This window comes from Trachinotus anak, unplaced genomic scaffold (genome assembly GCF_046630095.1).
Source record: "Trachinotus anak isolate AG129_WGS33_773 ecotype Australia unplaced genomic scaffold, CSIRO_AGI_Tana_v1 ptg000005l, whole genome shotgun sequence".
Classification (NCBI taxonomy): domain Eukaryota; kingdom Metazoa; phylum Chordata; class Actinopteri; order Carangiformes; family Carangidae; genus Trachinotus; species Trachinotus anak.
This window is the reverse complement of record NW_027273856.1, coordinates 16,365,360-16,386,302: the sequence shown is the minus strand read 5'-3', so window position 1 is coordinate 16,386,302 and position 20,943 is coordinate 16,365,360. Positions and strand designations below refer to the sequence as shown.

General features: G+C 38.3%; 3 protein-coding genes across 5 annotated transcripts in view; 2 read left to right on the top strand and 1 right to left on the bottom strand.

The window, feature by feature from the left end:
- Nucleotides 1-4,443, bottom strand: part of LOC139621749 (adhesion G protein-coupled receptor F5-like) — a 31,799-nt gene extending 27,356 nt beyond the window's left edge. For all 3 annotated transcript variants that reach the window (XM_071478563.1, XM_071478565.1, XM_071478564.1), the window contains exon 1: nucleotides 4,315-4,443. In XM_071478563.1, the coding sequence (XP_071334664.1) occupies nucleotides 4,315-4,321 (7 nt within the window). In that variant the 5' untranslated portion in view covers nucleotides 4,322-4,443. The remainder of the gene's footprint in view (nucleotides 1-4,314) is intronic.
- The window catches only part of mep1a.1 (meprin A, alpha (PABA peptide hydrolase), tandem duplicate 1), a 193,228-nt gene that overhangs the window by 75,720 nt on the left and 96,565 nt on the right, over nucleotides 1-20,943 (top strand). The window lies entirely within an intron of this gene.
- Nucleotides 15,878-17,625, top strand: LOC139621747 (trace amine-associated receptor 1-like). The gene has a single exon (XM_071478562.1). The coding sequence runs from the start codon at nucleotides 16,582-16,584 to the stop codon at nucleotides 17,581-17,583; it is 1,002 nt and encodes a 333-aa protein (XP_071334663.1). The 5' UTR covers nucleotides 15,878-16,581; the 3' UTR covers nucleotides 17,584-17,625.

The window sequence follows — 20,943 nt, the reverse complement described above, 5'->3', positions numbered from 1 at the left end:
ATTGTTGCCAAAGTGTATCACTGTCATTTTCGACTAACAATAAAAAATCTCAAAGGTACTAATGCAACTTTTTCCACTTATATGCTAGTAGATAACTTAGACAAAGATTTTGATTTCTAAAAAATGGTTTCCAAGTGCTTCCTATCGCATGACATCATCTGCTTCCTGTCTCTATCGTAAAAAAATTGTACCAAGGATAAATATTTTTTTGTTCATGGGCTTATTTCTGTGAGTGGCAACAATTGTTGCCAGTCATAAAAATGCTATTTTTCATAAGTACAAAATGGAAAAAATAAATACATAACATGATTCAGAGGGACTCAACTGATAAAATGATATGCCTTACAACTCTGAAAAAAATCTGGGCACAAACGGGTTAAGTGTGTACATTTATATACTGTGGATATAAACTGTATAAACTCTTGAACAGATGCTTGAAACTACAAGGTGTTTTGTAATGTTGTTCAGGTAACACAAATTTCATGTGAAATGCTACCAGGAAGCCAACATTTAAAAAAGTAGCCTCTTGATTTGTAGTATGAACATTTGTGGTTGTTAGACGTGTTTGTGTGCATACTGCCAGTTCATTTACACAACCTCTGATTGCTCCTAAGCACAAATTACACAAACTTGACAATGACATGTTGATGTTGAGTTGTTAGTAGTCAGTATTACGTCATGACTGCATTTAGCACAGTTGTGAAGCTGTTGCACTGACCCTGACAATAGTGTCACAACCTTACAACCACCTCTGTGGTAGTTCTTTCTTCAGGACCACATTTTGCCATGATGATACACAAACACACATCAACGCAGACTCATAAGATGAAAACAATATAAGCCGTGCTGTCGCGGCTGCTAACAAAGAGCTAAAGTTACATGTAAGTTTCCTGAATATGCATCATCAATTGGATTGTAATTCAGTCTTCATTTACATATTAAACTGCTGTCCAAGTGTGGCAAACATCATACGCACCATAAATAAAAAGAACAAATAATCTAACAAAACTGAAAACACAGCATCAGAAAAGTGGCATTTGAGTCAAGTAGTACATAAGTTGGAAGAGGAGGAGAATGACGGTAACAACAGTAACTTTCAGAATCCGCTGTTGAATAATTTTGTGTATTTGTGTGTATCATGTGTAAGTCCTTTGGATAAAAACGTCTGCCAAATGATGTATGTATGATGTAAATCTCTGTAAATTTGGCTTCATCTTCTCATATTCTAAAAATATATAAAAAATTTTAATATTTTTTAAATTTTCAATATTTACCTAAAACTAAAGAAAAGACGTAAAAACTTGAAAGGAACATGAAGCTTTCCTTCAGATTCTCAAGACATGCAGATTTCTACATAATAATAGACTCTTAAATCATTAATCAATAACTATTATGAAAAGCGTCTTAAATTACAATGTTACAGAGTCATGTGCATACATAGAAGAAAAAAAACTGGACACATCTTGCAATTACGTATTCTTTACCTCTGCATTATGACAAAACATCCCATAATTACATAATCCCATAAAAACGAGAAAACCTTGGGGAAACATTTGCCCAGCCAAAAGAACCGTCATCCATCAATTCAGGTTCATATTTTTCTGTGTTTAATTTGTACATGAAGTTGGGTGGAGGCAGCATTCATTGTGCTAAGAGACAAAGAGAAGAGGCGTATGACAAAAGAAACAAAAGAAGATACTCCGCACATGCCTGTCAGTGTATGTGCACGCTCACACAGTACATGTCTAATAAAAGAGGCTGACAGAAAGGGAAGTGATAATACACACACACACACACGCACGCACGCACGCACGCACGCACGCACACACGCACACACACACAAAGGAGCTAAACATAGGTGTACTTGTGCGTAGGGATATGGTAGTTTACCAGTTGAGAAAATGTAGTTCCAAAGGAAAGGACGGCCAGATAAAGCAGTGAAAATCCTCAAAATAAAGCAAACAAAGAAGTGGTACTGGCTTTTCTTCAGTGGACATTTTTAAAGTGGATAAAACATGTTTTTGCAGTGGTCCCCTTCCACAGCAGCACATCACTCAGCTTCTGTGCTGGTGCTTCTAACTGCTTCTCCAACCTGGCCCGAACTATCACTTTAAAATGTACCTTCATGTATAATCAATCTTTGTTTAATGTTTCATGTTACTGGGTGGACGTGAGTATAAGACAGTCTCTGATCAATTTGTTGCTGCTGAAGACAAATGTTGCTCCTAAGCACAAATTACACAAATTGGACAATGACATGTTGATGTTGAGTTGTTAGTAGTCAGTATTACGTCATGTCTGCATTTAGCACAGTTGTGAAGCTGTTGCACTGACCCTGACAATAGTGTCACAACATCACAACCGCTCTCATAATTATGAGAATCATTGCTATTATAGCACCTGATTTAACTATGCCATATATATCTATATAAAATGTCTATATAATGAATATAAGCTGAAATATTAGTATAATTAAGTTGGGTTTTGTCTCAACAACATATTTTGGAAAATGTTCATTACATGATAAAAGTCTCGCGAACGGACTGTTTCTGCAAGAACAGAAACGTTTACAAGAAACAGGAAGTACAGTATAATGTAGGCATGGATTCAATGAGTTGCACTGTGGGCTACAAACACAACTGAGTCCCACTTTGAAATTATACTTCCTGGTCTTGGGCCAATATTCGATAATATTGAATATCGCAATGTTTCATAATATTTAGTTGTTTTTTTGTTTTTCTTTTTGTTTTTTTTGCAGTTTTGCACAGTCTGCCCTGCTGCCAAATCTGACTCTTTGCTTACTGTACAGTGTACCTTGACAAACTTTTAACTGCTGTTAGTGGCAGCATTGCTTTTACATACAATACATTAATATAATTATATATTATAAAAAACACTTCAGGGATAAAATACAATAATATAATTGTATATTATAAAAACACCTCTGGGATAAAATACAATAATATAATTATGTATTATAAAAAAAAAAAAATACAACAACATTATATATCATGTTATTTAGGTTGGACTTTACAGATTACATTTTGGATATTGCCCAATCCTGTTAGGAAAATTAAGTACTGAAGGATATAAACCCTATACTATCCTTCACAATTTATTGTGTGCCTTGTAACTCTTCCTCAAACTAAGCCCAAATTGAAAAGGGAGCTCTTGCAAATGTGATCACTGTGCTTACATCTTACACTATGGTTGATTCTATTAACATTTTAAAATCTCATTTACAAACTTATAAGATTTCCACTTTTTGTTTTAACACTACTTACTGCCTCCTCCCTTCAGTTTTCTTGTCATTTTTTAATGTGTTGTATTCTCTTTATTTTATAACTATTTGGTTGTGTTTTTTCTTAATGTGTCTACTTATCAGAATCTTAACAAGTCCTCCATGTTAAACAACCATTTAGGTTGCTTGCCCTTACTCTTAGGAGCTTCATCCCCTGAAGCCTGCAAGTTGCATTAAAATTGTTTCCACCTTTTCCACCTTTTATGAACACTACAAGAACAGCGTGTCATTTTCCAGGACTCCATGGTCAAGAGGTAAATAATCCAAACTGTTTAAATGTATTTGAGAAAGCCCTTTTTAAAAAGCTCAAACAATCCAAGACCAAAGCCCATTCCTAATTCATTTCCATTAAACCAAAGCAAGTCAACACAGCAAAAAATCTTGTTTCCCATCACTGAAGAGATAATTAGAGATCAAAACTCTTTGTGTTAGGATTATTGTGAAGAGTGGAGTTAACCTTAAGGTTGAAAAGCTCCTTTTCAAATGCAAATTTCTGGTCAACTGAAGTTTGGGCAACACTTTCAAGCCTGTCTTTGATTCACAGCAACAGCTATGAGATGTTCCTTTCATTAAAGCAATCTTTCACCAGTCTTCCTAAAGGCTAAAACATGATAGTTGGGTATACATACTATACATTAGAAGGACATTTTACAACATAATGGAATTTCAGCACCTTGACACGTTAACCAAGATTACACAGAATTTATCATATACAGCTCTCTACAGAATGTTATCTCCTATAAAATCTATTCAATATCATATAAAATCCGATATATGCATCTGTAGTATTTATAAAGAAAATATTAATGTGTTCAAGTTATTACTGTTCTGTAAGCTCTGAAATGCTGTCATCTGATTAGAGAAGTAGGTTCAGGTACAGACTTTCTGAGCTTTTGCTTTCTCTCTAATACACAGCATACCACACTACAGTTTGCCTGAAGATATAACAAGTAATAACAACCTAGATAAGGTGAGAGTTCTTCAGTGTTAAAATGATATTTGTATTTCATTACCTCTCATCGTCTTCAGGCTTCAAAAATGGCTCTTACCAGGAGGGCACAATCATTTTTACTGTACGTCTCCAGACAGAGACTAGTTATTAAACTTGAGCGAAAAGACATCAACTTCCTGGAATACTTAGTCTGAGTCACACACCTGTCTGGCAAGTTCAGTGACCTGATGCTTGGCATTAAATGTAGATACGTAGGGTGCTGTGAGTGTGATGATTTTGTATACAGATGAACTTTTCAGGATTTTTGCCCAATATCTAAAAGCTGGCTCACGGGCAGGGGGACATTTCAAATGTTTTTTTTATTTTTATTTTATTTATTTTATTTTTTTTATTCGCACTGTGCTGTTCATGATTATGTAAAGTGGGAATGATGTGCATTCAAATAAAGAAAGTATAATGCGGTGGTATTTATTTATTTGTGTCTCCTTAGCCCATGAAGACATGGTTTCCAAGTTAATTTTAGGTTATACGGTTGTATAGTTCACAGTATCCTGGTCTAAACAGTACAAGTTCACCTTGGTGAAAAATATTTGTCTCAGAGGACTTGAGAACAAGCTTGAATATGAATAAGAATTATAAATATAATATGTGTTATATGCTGCTCCTTTCACTGCTCGAGGCAAAGCAGTATTAAAAAGCCTTTGGAAAGCTGCCAAATCATTAAATGAAATTAGTCATCAACAATTCAACAATGCTCCTCTATGCAACAGCTTTAAAGAGGAGCTTGGGATTTTTTTTTTTTTAATCTCAGCACCTGAGCACTGAGCTTCAGTCAGCCACAGCTGTGACTTGTGAGTCAAAAAATGGGTTCCATGTTTGTTGTGGTTTATACAAAAAGTAGATTGAAAGGTAAAGAGACGGAGGCCAGGACAAACAGGGCTGGGACAGGAATGGTGACAGTAGGGATGGTAAGTCCAGAGGAGGGAACAAGAAAGACCAAAGACGAATCCTAACACACCCACATGGTGGGGAGTGTCATAAAAGTTTTGTTATTGTTACGACCAACAACAAGGTTATGGTTTCAACCGTGTCTGTTTGTTTGTTTTTCAGCAGAGTTACACAAAAAGTACTGAACCGATTTGCACCACTCGGTAGAGGGATGGGGCAGGGGTCAGGGAGGAACCCATTAAATTTTGGTGCCAATCTGATCAAATGGGTAAATCCAGGGGCCAGTTGCACAAAGCACCTGATGTTTTCTCCTTAAGTATGGCACTTAAGGTTGAGTTTCTCCTTAGCTGAGTTGCTTAAGGTTGTTGCACAGAAACTGTTAAAAGGTTTCCTTTTGTAAGGAAACACACTAAGGCATTTACAGCAATGAAAGAAATCTTACAATGATAAAATTCTACAGTTTCCTTGGAGACCATTTTTTTTGCTGGCATCTCACCTGTTATCAAAGAAATGACAGACCAAATTGGTCAGAAGAAGAACATTTTGATACTTCTAGAGGAAGTTCAGCAGATGGGTAAGAGCGTTTGACACTCGGTGAATGACATGGCACACAGTTGATTGATGGACATGAAATATTTCACCAGTAATTGACTGGAAAGTTCCCGTAGCATAAACCGCAGAATAATCATTAACTGCAAAGGACCTGGAAGAGCACAGCTTCAGAAGGTAGAGTGATCAGCTCTAGACTGTCAAACAAATCATAAACTCACTGCTGATCAAATTTATAGTACAAAATCAATTCCACATTGTTGAGGTTGTCCATCAGGTTCTTCTGGTTGGTTTCATCCTCTTCATTAATCACCATAAACGCAACCATGTTGTGGTTAAGATACAATCAAAGGTACCTTAAGGTTTTTTTTTAGTTTGGTTGCTAAGGACTTCTGTGCAACGGCTTAACTGACTTTAAGTGATTCCTTAAGTATAAGACCAAGATAAGGAGAAAATCTAACCTGAAAACTCACCTGTTGGGGCAGGACCATGAGCGCAACCGCTCTTTTGCTCCATGTCATCCTCTCTCCTTTCCTCACTTTCCTGTTGCTATTAAAATAATAAATAGCTTAAAAAAAGTGATGAACCCTGGAATCACCTCTATTGTGTTTTGAGTATTTGCACAATTTAGACATCAGCATTTTACAATTCATACAGCTGTGGAGCTGCATACCTGTATAATGCTGATGTCATCATTTCACTGATGGCTTAATTTAATTTGTTAATTGACCTAGGTTTTCTATCATTTTAGTTCTTTTTGTGGGTGGACCAAGTCCGATAACCTCAGATTTAATTGTAAGAAATTGTCTGACATTCAGTGTTTTATTTCTGTAAGGCAGTTGTGGAGGATTGCTATGTTGGACTGGAAATATAATAAGTAGTATAATAATATAATAAGTAATAAATATTATTATTATTATTATTATTAATGCTGACATCATAATTTCACACAAGTTATAAAACCATACAGCTGTCTTGCAAAAGACAATAAGTGCTCTACTGAGTACCATACCACTATTACTTAAAACCACCTTACACTGACATGTATCAAGGTGCCACCTCATGTCACAGTCACAATATGTCAACAGGAAACAGTTTTCATCAGAAACTGACAGCATTATTTATTTGTTCCCTTTGCCATCAGACTTGTCACGTCTAATGGTTGTACAAATAATATCCTCTCCAGAGGCAACACAGCATTGTACTGTACTTATGAAGGGACATATGTTTATGAAAAGTAGTTTATGATTAGGTTTGGTTGGTAGTAAAGTAAGGTAAGTCAGAAATAGGGTGAAAAAATGAGAATTATGAGGCAATTGTGCTGACAGTGGAATATATTTGTATAAAAACAGTGCTGTGGGCAAAAGAGAGCTCTGTCAGTCTGTTGATATGACTGATACTGATATGACTTGAATCAAAGAACTCTCAGGTTATATATATATATATACGTTTATTCATGTTTCAGGCAAGCAGCAGCCTCCGGGGCTGAAAAATGAAGGCAGCATGGAAGTGGCAAAAACTGCAGTTCTTCCAATGGCTGCTTGACTCTGGCTCCAAAAGCAAGTCAGTCCCCATAGACTCCCATGTTAAAATGTCCAACTTTACAGCAGAAATAAACATGTTTACAGCCTGGTACAAAAAACAGTTTTGGTTTCTATATCTAACTTCCTCCTTCATGACAACTGTACAAGGTGTGAATTTTTACTCACCTAGACATGGAAATGTATAAGAATTGAATAGCACGATTACACTGACCAGAAGCAGTTTACAAGAAAATTGTAAATACTTACCGTATGGTATTTCTGCTATGATATAGTGTGAAACTGGTGACTGTTTCATCCCATTAAAATGTTATTAAGGCCTACAGTTATGCATAATTGAGGGTGTGGCCGCTTTGAGTGACGTGGGTGAGTGTATGCTTGCCACAAACAGGCATTCACAAAGTCTTGGCTCCACACATGGCCCACGTCTTTGCCACGTCAACCTTTATATACAGTCTATGGTTTCAAGCTGATTGTTTTAAAGTAAAAAGCTTTAATATGCACTTGATGCCTGCAGACATGATATTGTTTAAAAGACTAAGGCAAAAGCTGCGTCATCCAGGCAAAAAGTCCCCATGAAAATGTTCCCATTAAACCTGGAAGCAAAGAAGAGGCTTTGTTCTTGTGTTGCAGTGTTGAGCTTGTTACGTTGTTCTCATATGTGTACTACTCCAGTATTGTATGATAAGGAAATAAGTGAGATAAAGCTGCTGTTTCATTTCTCCATAACCCTGTCTGACTGCATTGTTGTACATACTTGTTTGAATAATTATTTTTCTTTCACTTTTAATATTACAATAGGAGTGGACTGACTACGAACATAATGCTATCTCAGGGAATGTTGACTGGGGTTTCTATAGTGCAAACTGTCCTAAATCCAATAAAGACCACATCCAAGCTGCTCACATTACCTTAAAGTCTGATACCAGACACTGGAGAAATACTTGATATGCCAGTTGTAAATGGGCTTTAAAAGTAATGCATGGTTAGCAAGCTAGTTAGATGGAAAAGCTAATGATTGCATCGTACATAAGACCTTGGCCTGCTGTGCCTTGTCACTGTTGTTAAGCTTTGAATGGACAGGCAATGTTTGAACAAGGGGCCCTGCTTATGGTTAATTCACGTCTTGTCTCCTACTAACATTCATGAAGTGGATTTTTATCCACATGCGTTTCTGCTTCTTTTCAATTTTCCAGTGCAAACATTTTTATGCTTAGCATAGGTGGAAAACTTGGTGGATCCATAAAAGCTAAATGTCTTAAAGTGCTATGAAAACAGACTTTGTGATTAATTCATGAAGCATGTCGTTAGCCTAATAGCATAGTTGCCTAAGTCATATTTGAACGTTTTCGGAAAACAAGAAAAAGGCAAAAATGCCTAAGTCAAAGAGATGAAGGCAGACAGTGATTTTAGACTCTAACAAGCGTTCTGATAGGCTGAGGACATAGGCAATAAAGCAGGGTGATGCAGCAGTGGTAGGAGAGTAAAGTTAGGCAGATATGATGTCTTATTATATGTTGTATGCCCTATGTGTAGATGGGGTGATTGTTGTAATTTCGCTGTAATTGTACTTGTACTGTTACAGTGACAATAAAGCTCATCATCATCATCATCATCATCATCAACATCATCATCATCATATCACAATTTGGCCAAAAAATGACTTAGGCAATTATGCTATTAGGCTAACGATGTGACAAGGTGCAGAAACAATTAATTGAAGGGTTAGGGTTAGAGAAATGGGAAGCACCTAAATTTCAAGTGTACTCACAAAGTGATGTTTGAAATTAGTGAGAGAAAAGTGAATTTAAATGATTTTAGCATAGGGCTGCAACATAACAAAATATGAAAAAATTGAAGGTGTCTGAATACTTTCGAATGCACTATATGTTGGTTTCTTTCACAATGGGCAACTTCACTGTCTTTCAAAGAGTAAAACTTTCAGGCATGTTGTTCTACTGGACACACCTACATAGTTTAGTCTTGACTGATATGATCTGGTGTGGATTTCCAATGATTAGTGATAAACAGTTACTACACTGCACTTTCTCAGAATACTTATCCCTTAAACGCACATTACATAACTTCAACCTCTACGGGTTTCTCAATTAAAACAAAAACAGAAGATGGTGTAGGGTGACGTCGTGAAATAGCATGGGATCATGGGAGTTGCTATCTTCACCACCACTGCTATATGCTTCTGCTGGTTTGGATTCCTTCAGTGTCAGTCGTTCAGGAGGTTTTTAGCGGAAGCCAAATTCTCCACAGAGATCTCCTCTCCATAACAAATGGAACTGTGATTATAACCAGTAATTAGAATTACCGCCTCACGTTTGTATGCTTCCGTGACACAGACTAGTTTCAGATCACCTTCTATCCAGAGTCATATAAAATATTAGCCATTTGTGTGAAATTTTGTAATAATTGCTGTGCAAAGTTTTGGCTACTTTGACCACTTAAGTCTTATCAGTTCATCCTTGAGTGAACATTTGTGCAAAGTTTGAAGAACTCTACTCCCCCTTGAGGAGTTCGCGAAATGTCCTGTTCACAAGGCAAAAAGCATGCTTTGTGAGGTCACCGTGACCTTGACCTTTGACCACCAAAATGTAATTAGTTCATCCCTGGGTCCAAGTGAACATTTGTGCCAAAGTTGAAGAAGGCATTACTGAAATATCGTTTCCATGAGAATGGGATGGACGGACAACGTGAAAACAATATGCCTCTGTGCTGGCGACAGCCAGGGCCGGAGGCATATTGTTTTCAGCGTCTTTAAAAAGTGGCTTAAGGCTGTGTAAAAGTACATTTTGACGCTTCTGTCAGGCAACCACAATGTCGATGCAAGCGTAAAGGGGATATGACATTATTGTTGGAATCTCAAGCCATGGGTTCTGAAGAGAACAATGGAGAGGCCTACATGTCCCTCCATTAGCCTGAGCCAGAGTTGGTCTACCGTTTTGAACAACGGAACCACGACCCCCCCACACACCTAGGTGCGAGTCAGAGTTTGAATGTAAACTCAGCATCGGCATTGGCCGAGGCCAGGCACTCTCAGCAGGGATCCCCGGCGACGTCACTCAGGTGATAAAAACAGCACCGCGACCCTCCACCGTTGCCTATTCCCGTGCACCAGTTGCAGTAGAGAGCTACTCCAAGCTCTCTCTGCGACTTGGCTCCTGAAAGGGAGCAATCTGCAAACATTTGACCTTTTTCCACAACTTCTTAAAGCCCAGGGCACAGTCTTCAACTCGCAGGCCGAGCGCATAGACTGCTGTTGTTTCCTTTTTGTTTTTTTCATCTTTCAGATCCGATGTAGATCGCTGTGCAATCAGCTGATTTTATGTCCTGTTAGGACGAGCGCCGACTTTGTTAAGGACAAAACAAAGTAAACCATCTCTCATCTGTGATCTTCCTGCTGCCGCCAAGGAACTCATCACAGTCAACAGATCGGAGCAACTCACAGTAAGAGGCTGATGTCTGGGCAGAGACACAATTAGTGTAGCGTGTATTTGTAATTTGACTTATAAGTGCTGCAGATCCTGTTGTTTAGATCGTTCACTGTGATCAGCTTAATAAACCAAATATCACTAGTTAAAGGACCAATATCCGACCAGACGAACTCCGGTTCGCTGGCTCCGTCATTGTGTAGTGATATTGTGGTGATTATTAACTGTGGTGACGATCTCTTGTGGACTCTTTCCTCTCTTCACCTCTATTCTCCCTCTTTTCTCCCAATCACCTCATCTACATCTCTCTCACATTCAGGCCCTAGAGTGTGGTCGTGTCATACACGTAAAGCAAAGGGCCCTCCCTTTGTTCTTGTTGTTCACGCAATTCCCACTCTGCGGCCAGCTGCCATCTTGGCTCTAGTGACAACGTCACTCATGTCACGCTGCCGCCATCTTGGTTCCTACTGACACGTCACTCACGTGACTTCGCCACCATCTTCTCTCTCTCTCTCTCTCTCTCCCTCACACACACACACACGGTTGTTACATATGTGTTTTGCCTGTAATTATCCAGTTAGTAACCACTGTTTGTTTTAGTTATAGTTGAATTATAATCGGTTTAATATCAAGTAATGTTATTTTGAATAATTATTACTCTCATTAATAAATCCTGTTATAATTTAACCCGTCGTTGTCTGTGATTATTGTGACTATATTTGTGATAACAGCTGGATTCACAACAGTCAGTGCTCAAATTTATCCTTCAACCAACCTTCTGAGACTGTATTTTGAGCCATCAATTCGGTTATTGGTCCCTGGTGACAGGATGGTGCCCCGAGGTTACTACTTGTAGTAAACATCTATATATATCGGTGATTATCACTGATAATCATTAATATTATACGCCAATAACCAAATTGACCCTACCTGTGCACAACATTATTGATACCATGATTAAAACCATTGACCTTTCTAGGTTTGAGAATTGCTGGAAACATTTGGGATAATGTAAGCTCCCAATTAAAAAAAACATAGGACTGGGCATTTTTAGACATTTTAATGTAGAAAAGTTACATATTATAACTTTATGTTTTTAATAATCATATGAATGTAGTGCTTAACCTTATATAGCAAGGCCTATCATCCAACCCTATTGCACATATTCTAAGTATATATTCACAGCACGGTCTGTTAAATTTATATTCAAAATACGAACCACACATACATATGTTGCCTATCTGAAAGAAAGTACACTATCTGAATCAGGGTTAACTTTTTTAAAACTTTTTTATTTTGGCTAAATGATCCTCTAAGTCAGGACCCCCACTGTCAGTAAAAGATGCTTTGTGTATAACTGTAGGTTATATTTTTGTGTTCAGCACTATAAAATGAAATATCATGAGCATGAAAGTCCAATGGCTTATGTGCACAGTCACATAACACCATGATGCAAATGGAAGCAATCCATATAGACTGACTCAGAAAAACTTAAGTGATATTCAGTGAAAAAACAGAATGTATTCCCTCGACTATATGGATGGCTTTTCTCAGTTTTTCTCAGTCTGTTCCTTGTTCCTCATTAAATTGGACTCTATGGTTGTATTATGTCATTATGTCATTGTTCACATCATTAAGTGGCCATGAATTTGTTTTGTTTGGTTATCGCTAGAAAACAATGAAGCCCCAGGCTGGAGAGGTGAGATGATGCAGGCAGGAAGACTATGTGTGCGCATGAATGTGTGTGTGTTTGTGTGTGTGTTTGTGTGTGTGTTTGTGAAAAAGGTAGTTCAGGGACCAACAACTGCACCATACATTCACACCTCTAATTGAAGGTTGCATCACATCATCTAATTGGAGACATCATTATGAAAACCTAAGTGAGCACTTAACTTGTTAAAGAAATGTCATCTTAAGAAGGAACTTATTTTTCCCGCCATTGTTTCATGTAGGAACTTTGACTCATTTTGCTGATAATCCTTTTGTTCACAGTCACTTAATAACTATGTATTTCCCTCATTTTTCTTGAGCTAGGTACATCATCGAAAACACATCAGTCACGTTAATAAGTGATCATGCCGCCATTCCTAATACTACAGCGCTGACTGACTTCAGTTTAGTAGAAAAGTCTGTGGCTGCCTCAAACAGACATAGTTGATTATAAAACTAGGCCTGCATAAGGACTGTTTTAAAGGTTACTACCTTAGCAATCTGCAAAAGCTATAGGATCATGACAGTTTCTCTGGTTTTGTGTTGTTTCTGTAAGCTTTGAACCATGAAGTAAGGCATTTTATATCACAGCTTGGATGAAAATGGTGGCTAAGGGAAGTTGTAAAGGTTAAAGGCTAAAGGTTAATCATAGTATACTAACATAGCTAAAAATGACAACGCTAACATGCTGATGTTTAGCAGGTCAGTGTTTACCATGATCATGTTTGTGCTCAGGTAAATTATTAGCCAAAGACAGTTAGTTAGACTAAAATATGATCTGTTGGTGGTGCTAGAGGGAAAGTTGAGATTGGTAGCTATGAATTACTGCTAGTCCACAAAGTGGAGGTTGAAATATTCTACAGGATCAATGAAAACTTTGACTTATTGGTGGTGCAGTAGGAAAGGTCAGGGAATCACCAAAGTCAGTAAGACTGACCTTTAGGGAACCATGACTGTCCAGAATGTCAATGAAGTCCTTTTCACAGTGGTTGAGGTACTTCCTTCTGGACCAAAGCGGTGGACTGACTGACAGATGCTGCCATCCCTAGAGCCTTGCTGCTAGCGCTGCCAAAAACAACTGATCCTGGCAGTGACACTGCTGACTCAAAGTCTGCTCAGCTTGAAGATTCTGTGTCAAAGCTTAGCTTGCCCTCCAGGCTATGAGGCCAGTCACTTCTTTTTAATTTCCAGTGCTGAACTTTGCTGGGTGACATGCACTGACCAAGCAGTAGAAGTAGCTCATGCAGCTTATGGAACTATGAAAAATGCAGAAAACTATATGCATGTATATGTAGGACCAAGCCAAAGGTACAATAATGATGCTCGGAACTTTAGCTGTGCGCCACCTGTACACCCCAAAACTTTTATGGAGATTTACAATCCTGTACATTTTTTGGAAACAACATGGAAAAATGAGAAAGTGAACTGCCAGATGTGCTGTTTAAGTCAGTAAATAGAGAGTTAAGTCTTTCCATCACCTTACTGCTTTTATCCACCTAATCTTTTCAATTTTACGCTTGAATAAATATATCTATTTTTTAAGTGACAACTTAAAGTGGAAACTCTCTATAGTGAAGCTAATGAGCCTCCTGAAGTACACTAAATGTAATGTTCATAATGGAACATTTTCTGTTTACAGAACCACCAGTACCTGAACCACCTGCCCTCTGATTGGACTCAATTTTGTGATTGGCTTGTCATCGTCCAATCATTCAGGTGTAAAGACAGGGTCAAAATTCACACTTGTAACTTCAGTGGCACACACAGTGTGGGAACTTTGAGTACTGAGTTTTACAGTGTTGCCAACTTAGTGACTTTGTTGCTAGATTTAGCAACTTTTCAGACTTCTCTAGTGGGTTACTTTTTTCAAAAAAGCATCTCTGAGAGAGATTAGCTGAGAGGCTAAGCAATTGAATGAGCTGTGCAGGCTGTGTGAGAAAAAAATAAGAAAGGTATGATGTTGCTTCTACTTTTCTCTGAGTGATCATTTTACAAGTAAATATAGACAAAGTCATAACAAAGTTGTCTTTAACTTGTGTGTATGATGAGTTTGTCAGACAATGTTGTGGTTTTAAAATCAGGATTTGGAAATGGCTCTTAAGTGACAGACGGCTATTTTGAAATATTGTATATGTGAGCACAGAGAGAAAGAGAGAAGCAAACAGATAAAGGGCTGAAATCGACCGACAGAAAGCTGAATACAATGCAATGAGGTATTCAATTCGGTAATTAGTGCATGAGCTCATCCAGTGACTTTTCAAGCAGGCTTTAACTTCTTTTCCACTGAAAGTAGTTGGCAACAGTGGTTTTACAGTCAGTTTAATTAAAGATAAGAAAGATAAGAAATACTTTATTTAATTGCTATAGGGAAATTCACAATTGGCCAGTAGCTTATTCATTTATTTAGTTAAGTTAAGATTAAGTCTGTCATTATCCACTGCCTTTGTCTGAGGTGTTAAACAGTCTGATGGCAGTGGGAACAAAGGATTTCCTGAACCGTTCAGTCCTTCAGCACAGCGAGATGAGATGTTGGTTGCTGCTGTAGCTGCTTCTCTGGCCTGCAAGGATGTTGTGGAGAGGATGGTTGGTGTTGTCCAAGATGGCTGCATCTTACGGTGCATGCGTCTCTTCACAATTGTCCTATGTGAGTCCAGACTCCTGCCAGGCACAGACCCAGCCTTTTTAACCAGCTGGTCCAGTCTCTTTGTGTTTTTATGTGACATGCTGGTGCCCCAGCAGACCGCAGCATAGTTAGACCCCTGACTGATAAAATGTGCAACATTTCACTGCAAAGGTCAACGGACCTGAGCTTCCTGAGGAAAAAGAGGTGGCTCTGCCCCTTCCTGTTCAGGGACCAGTCCAGTTTACTGTCCAGGTTCACACCTAGGTATTTATAAGTGTGCACTGGCTCAATGGCCTTTCCTTGAATATTGACCGGCTGAAGTGTGGGCCTAGACCTGCGAAAGTCAGTGACCATCTCCTTGGTCTTGGAGGTGTTCAGACAGAGGCAGTTCTTGTCACTCCATTCACTGAAGGCCATCATCAAATATCTGTTCTCTCCTTGCTACCCATTCCTGATACACACCACAATAACTATGTCATCCGAGTATTTCTGTATATGGCAAGACTCAGAGTTGTATTTAAAGTCAACTGTATACAGGGTGAACAGGAACGGAGCCACAACAGTCCCCTGTGGAGCCCCAGTGCTGCTCACCACTGTCCCTGAGACACAGTTACCCAGGCTGACGTACTGTGGTCATCTCGTGAGGTAATCCACAATCCAGGACGTGAAGGAGGGTTCCACAACCATCCCTTCTAGCTTGTCTTTGAGAATGGGTGGTCTGATGGTGTTAAGTGCACTTGAAAAATCAAATCATCACCTCCAATATGTTCCTTGTAAGCAAACTATAGGGATTCTAGTGCGTTTTCAACCTGTGGCCTCATAAGGTGGAGAAGCAGATGCTCCAGGGTCTACTAAAGTTGATGTAATTGTATTGATGGTGGCGGCAAAGTCATTAGGATACACCATTAACTTTTGTACAAAATTTTGTGCCCATCCATCAAGTATATGTTGACATATTTCAGCAGTGCTGGTGGCTGCAAATGCAAAGTCAGAGTATCAGCAAAGTCACTGGGATTCATCTTCTAAATGGTCAAGTTAGGCCACTAGCCTGAGAATCAAAGGTTAAATCAACATATGGAACTGTATGTATCATCCTGAAAAAAAGTTAAGAGCATCTCACACAAACACACACACACACACACATACACACACACACACACACACACACACACACACACTGCGTCATTAGTCATCTTTGCTTGTTCATCTGTTGTATTATGAGTTTTCCATTTCTGATTGGGCAACAATTATTGCAAAACAACAGAGGTTGACAAATATTAAGATCCTGCACATCATCACATGTGACCAAGAACAGACATCGCTGCTGATGCATTGATGATCTCCAAGATTTATTAGGTATGATAAAAATTTCATGAATAACTACAAAATTTGTATCCCCATGTTATTCTAAGATTGTTTATACTGTACATGGTTTATGACTGAAATATGCAATTTTCTCTACACTGCTAATGATATGAATAATGATATGTATTTAATTGTAGAAACCCATAAACATGGAACCAGAAGTTACTGTCAACAGGACTGATGTCGTGGCTGACATACATCCCTGCTATGAAATGGATAACTTCACTTACGTACTGACAAGCACCCCTTCTGTTGTATGTGTATTACTATATATTTTCCTAGTCTTACTGTCTGTTATTACAATATGTGGCAATCTTCTTGTAATAATCTCCATCATTTACTTCACACAGCTCCACACTCCTACAAACTACCTGATTCTCTCTCTGGCTGTGGCTGACCTGCTTGTTGGGGTTGTAGTTTTTCCTTTCAGCATGGCGTTCTCTCTCAGCTCATGTCTGTATTATGAAGGTTTATTTTGCAAAGTACGAGGCAGTTGTGATATATCGCTGAGCACCTGTTCTATTCTGAACTTGTGCTGTATTTCCATTGACAGATATTATGCAGTGTGTCAGCCTCTGACATACAAAACTAAAATAAACCCTCGTGTTGTTGTGATCATGATCCTGGTGAGCTGGGGTGTTTCTGCTCTCATTGGAATTGGTGTCATAATTGCTGGGTTGAACAATCAAAAATGTGAGGAAAGGTGTTTAGTTGATGTTCTACTTGCAAACATTTTGGGACCTATTTTATCATTTTACCTCCCAGTGATAATAATGCTTTGTATCTACCTAAAGATTTTCCTTGTGGCACAGAGACAGGCACGCAGCATCCAGACCACGACCAGTCAGAGCACAAAGTCTGGAGCAGCTGTCAGTAAGATGGAGAGAAAGGCCACAAAAACCCTGGCTACTGTTCTGGGAGTTTTTCTTTTATGTTGGACTCCTTTCTTTTTGTGCATCACCTTTCTGCCTTTTTCTAATAATTCAGTACCAGTTCCTGTGATTGAGACGCTTAACTGGCTTACGTTATCAAATTCAATGCTGAATCCATTTATCTATGCTTTCTTTTACAGCTGGTTCAGAGCAGCTTTCAGAATAATCATTTCTGGGAAAATATTCCAAGGTGATTTTGCTAACTCCATGTTGCACTGACTTGCTGTTTGTGGTGCAGGAAATAGACCAATGAAAATGTACTGTGAAACATTAAAAGCGACTATATTTACGAAGAAACTGCCACAGTTTACTGGAGTGTCACAGTTTACTGAAGTGTCACCTTTTGGTAAAATAAATATAAGCTACATGTGTAAAATACTGGACTAACTAATTTTAGCAAATCCTGTTAATGTATTGTAAACCAAATTTAAGGCTCTAACCTCACAGGCAGGACATATTACAGACTCATATCACTGCCTGGCTCACCAGAAATAATCCCATGCCTCCCAATTAGCAACTCTGTACTTGACATACGCCAGACTTCATGGAGAAATAAATTCAAAGTCATCTTAAATTATTCAGATCTGTCCCATATGTACATTGACAGAGTCACAGTCAATGTTAATATACGTAAGTCCTTATGTCCATCATATGAAGTGAGGAAAAATGGTCTTTGTATGACATAATTATAAAACGATTCTTTGATGAACAGCATGTATTTCTTTTAGGTAGACTAATGAAAAAGCATATATTGTTTCTCATGTGCTCTGTCAATAAAATCACTTGATACAATGAAGTGTTTCAGTGACAAAATACAAAATTAAAGCCTCTCACCATCCCAAAATTGAAGAAAAGATAAAGACAGAAACTAGAAAGGGCACTCAGAGAGCGCAGCACTCCGCTAAGGCCAGTGTCAAACAATATACACCAGACTGAAGAGAAAAAACTTAAAATTCAGAGTAAATGATTCAGATCTGCCCCAAAATTTATTGGGTTTTTCCCTGGCCATGTCCTCTCCCTCCACTAAGTTCAGTGCAAATCAGTTCTGTACTTTTTGTATAATCCTGCTGACAAATGAACAAACAGACAAGGGTAAATACATATAACCTCTTTGGCGGAGGTAATAAAGTAAGAATTTGTTCACAAGTCCAAACTCTTGAGTCTGAGTCAAGTCTCAGGACTTTTGAGGTTTAGTCTCAAGTCAAGTCTTAAGTTACTGTGTATTTGACTTGAGTCCATGTAAAGTCACAAGTATAGACAAACACTAAGTGCTTAAGTTACTAACAATAACCTCAAACAAGCTCTTCCAGCAGCTGCTGATCAGACTAGTACTTAAGCTAGTACTTAATGCAAGCGGCAGACCTGCACAATGTTAAAAAAGGAATTTTGGACCATTCTTCCTATAGAATTGCCTCATTTCTGAAATATTGTGATGATGTTTGGACAAAAGGAAGAATTGTGCTGCTGGCATTGCCAAAAGCTTTTGATACAATTGACCATTGTCTGCTTTTTAAGACACTTTGTAACACTGGGTTTGACTCTGTTGTCTATAGATGGTTTCAGAATTACCTGTGTGTTGAAGCTGGAAACATCCCATCAGATATTTTTTTTTCAGTAACAAAAGCTGTTCCACACAGATTAGTTCTGGGCCCAGTATTATTTACAACCTATAGGCCCATTCATAATCTTTCTCTTACCAAATGTGATGTCCATCTTTAAGTGAATGACACAATTCATTCTACTGACTCTGCACATTATTATTGCTATTGAGAATTTATAATTCTGTTTTAGTGCTATTCAAGATGTACTTACCAACTTAAAGCTAGTACTTAATGCAAGCTGCATCAAGTTCATGCTTATCTCTACAGCAAGAGATATTTATTTTAACAGTGTACTAGATTTTATTTATCCACACTAAATGGTAGCAATATTGACAGAGTCACAGAGTATAAATATCTAGGTATTTGGCTAAATGAGTCATTTACACTTAAACATCGTATTAAAACTTTTCATCACCAAACTGCAGAAAATTGGTTTTGTACAGAAACAGATCCAGATTCCATTTGCACTGTAGGAAAAGTGTAGTTGAGACAGTCTTTCTATCAGTTCTAGATCATGGTGACATTATCTACACATGCTGCTGCTTCCACTCCCAAACCCCCAGACTCAGTTTATTATTCTGCCCTACTGTTGAGACAGCACCATTGCACCATTATTTGCTAGATTTCATAAACATTTGCACAGTGAGGAAATGTGTCTTCCCTCCCTGTACTGTCAGGTCTCATTTTACATATGAAAACAGATCCATTTCAAACAATGTAACCGTCGCTGCTCACATACTTCCATACATCCTTTATGCTGGCATGGATGTTACGCAATACATCCACTAGAGGGCAGCGAGGAGTCAAAAGCCTCTGTTAACAACAAACATGGTGACATAGGGGAGGTCGTAATAATGTACCTCTTAACAAAAGAGGCTAAATCGGAGGCAGTGTTGTAGACGATGGTGGTCTGTGAGTTCCAAAAAAGTTCCACTGTATTTCAAAATTTCTTCATTGTGGGTTGTGTCTCGCTTTAACTATTGGCTACATCGCCCCCATGATTTCTGGTGGTATTGCTCCATTTCACCAGTATCGGTAAACTTTTAAGAAAACCTGTGCAAATACAGACAGCATTAACACAGACACACAGAGTACAGATAGCAGGCTCTGTCCATAACTGTATCCAATATTGAACTTAATGGGTCTACAGCCCGCTCCGATGCACAAACACAAACATACACACATATAAGTGAAAATAAGTAAGCCATGATTTCACAGATTTACAGAAACCAGGTTACAACAATGCATATAAACACTTCCTCTGATTGTTCACTTGACCAGGTTTCTATGAGTAACCTAGTTACTAAAGTTAATGTAATCATATTGATGATGGTGCCAAAGTCATTAGGATACACCATTAATTTTTGTACAAAATGTTGTGCCCATCAATCAAGTATATGTTGACATATTTTAGCAGTGCTGGTGGCTGCACATGAAAAGTCAGGGTATCAGCAGAGTCACTGGAATTAATCTGTAGAAAATGTAACAGGAATTCATTCAGTGATTGTTGAGATTATTTCAGTGTGGACCAAAGTGGTTTACCAACTGACCAACTCAGACCGACATGACAAAATGCCAAGTGTAGTTCTGTGGAAAAGTTAGTCATTTTGTGAACATTTTTTAAAGGTTTTAAAACTTGGCAACTCTGGCAGTCTTAATGGATAACTGCTTGGAACTTAATGCTAAAATGAACCGGGACTTAGCTGTACCTCAACCCATGAAAATACTTTTCTTTCATTGATTTCACAATGTATAGCATATGGTGAGGTCAGAGAATGGTCTATATATTCTAGCAATGACATGTGATAGCTATAACTTGTCTGTGCAGGTGTTGGTGGGTAGAAGCTCAGTTGTGGACCAGAGACTAAGTCTGAGCCTCCACTCCAACACTGGTCTTTCAACTCAAGTACACAACTGTTGTTCCCAGTAAGCTCAAATACTCACTGGAGACAGACAGAGTGCAGTGCAATGGAGTTAA

What these genes read in the sequence shown, in the direction of transcription:
- LOC139621747 (XM_071478562.1), top strand. Translation starts at nt 16,582, where the DNA reads ATGGAACCAGAAGTTACTGTCAACAGGACTGATGTCGTGGCTGACATA.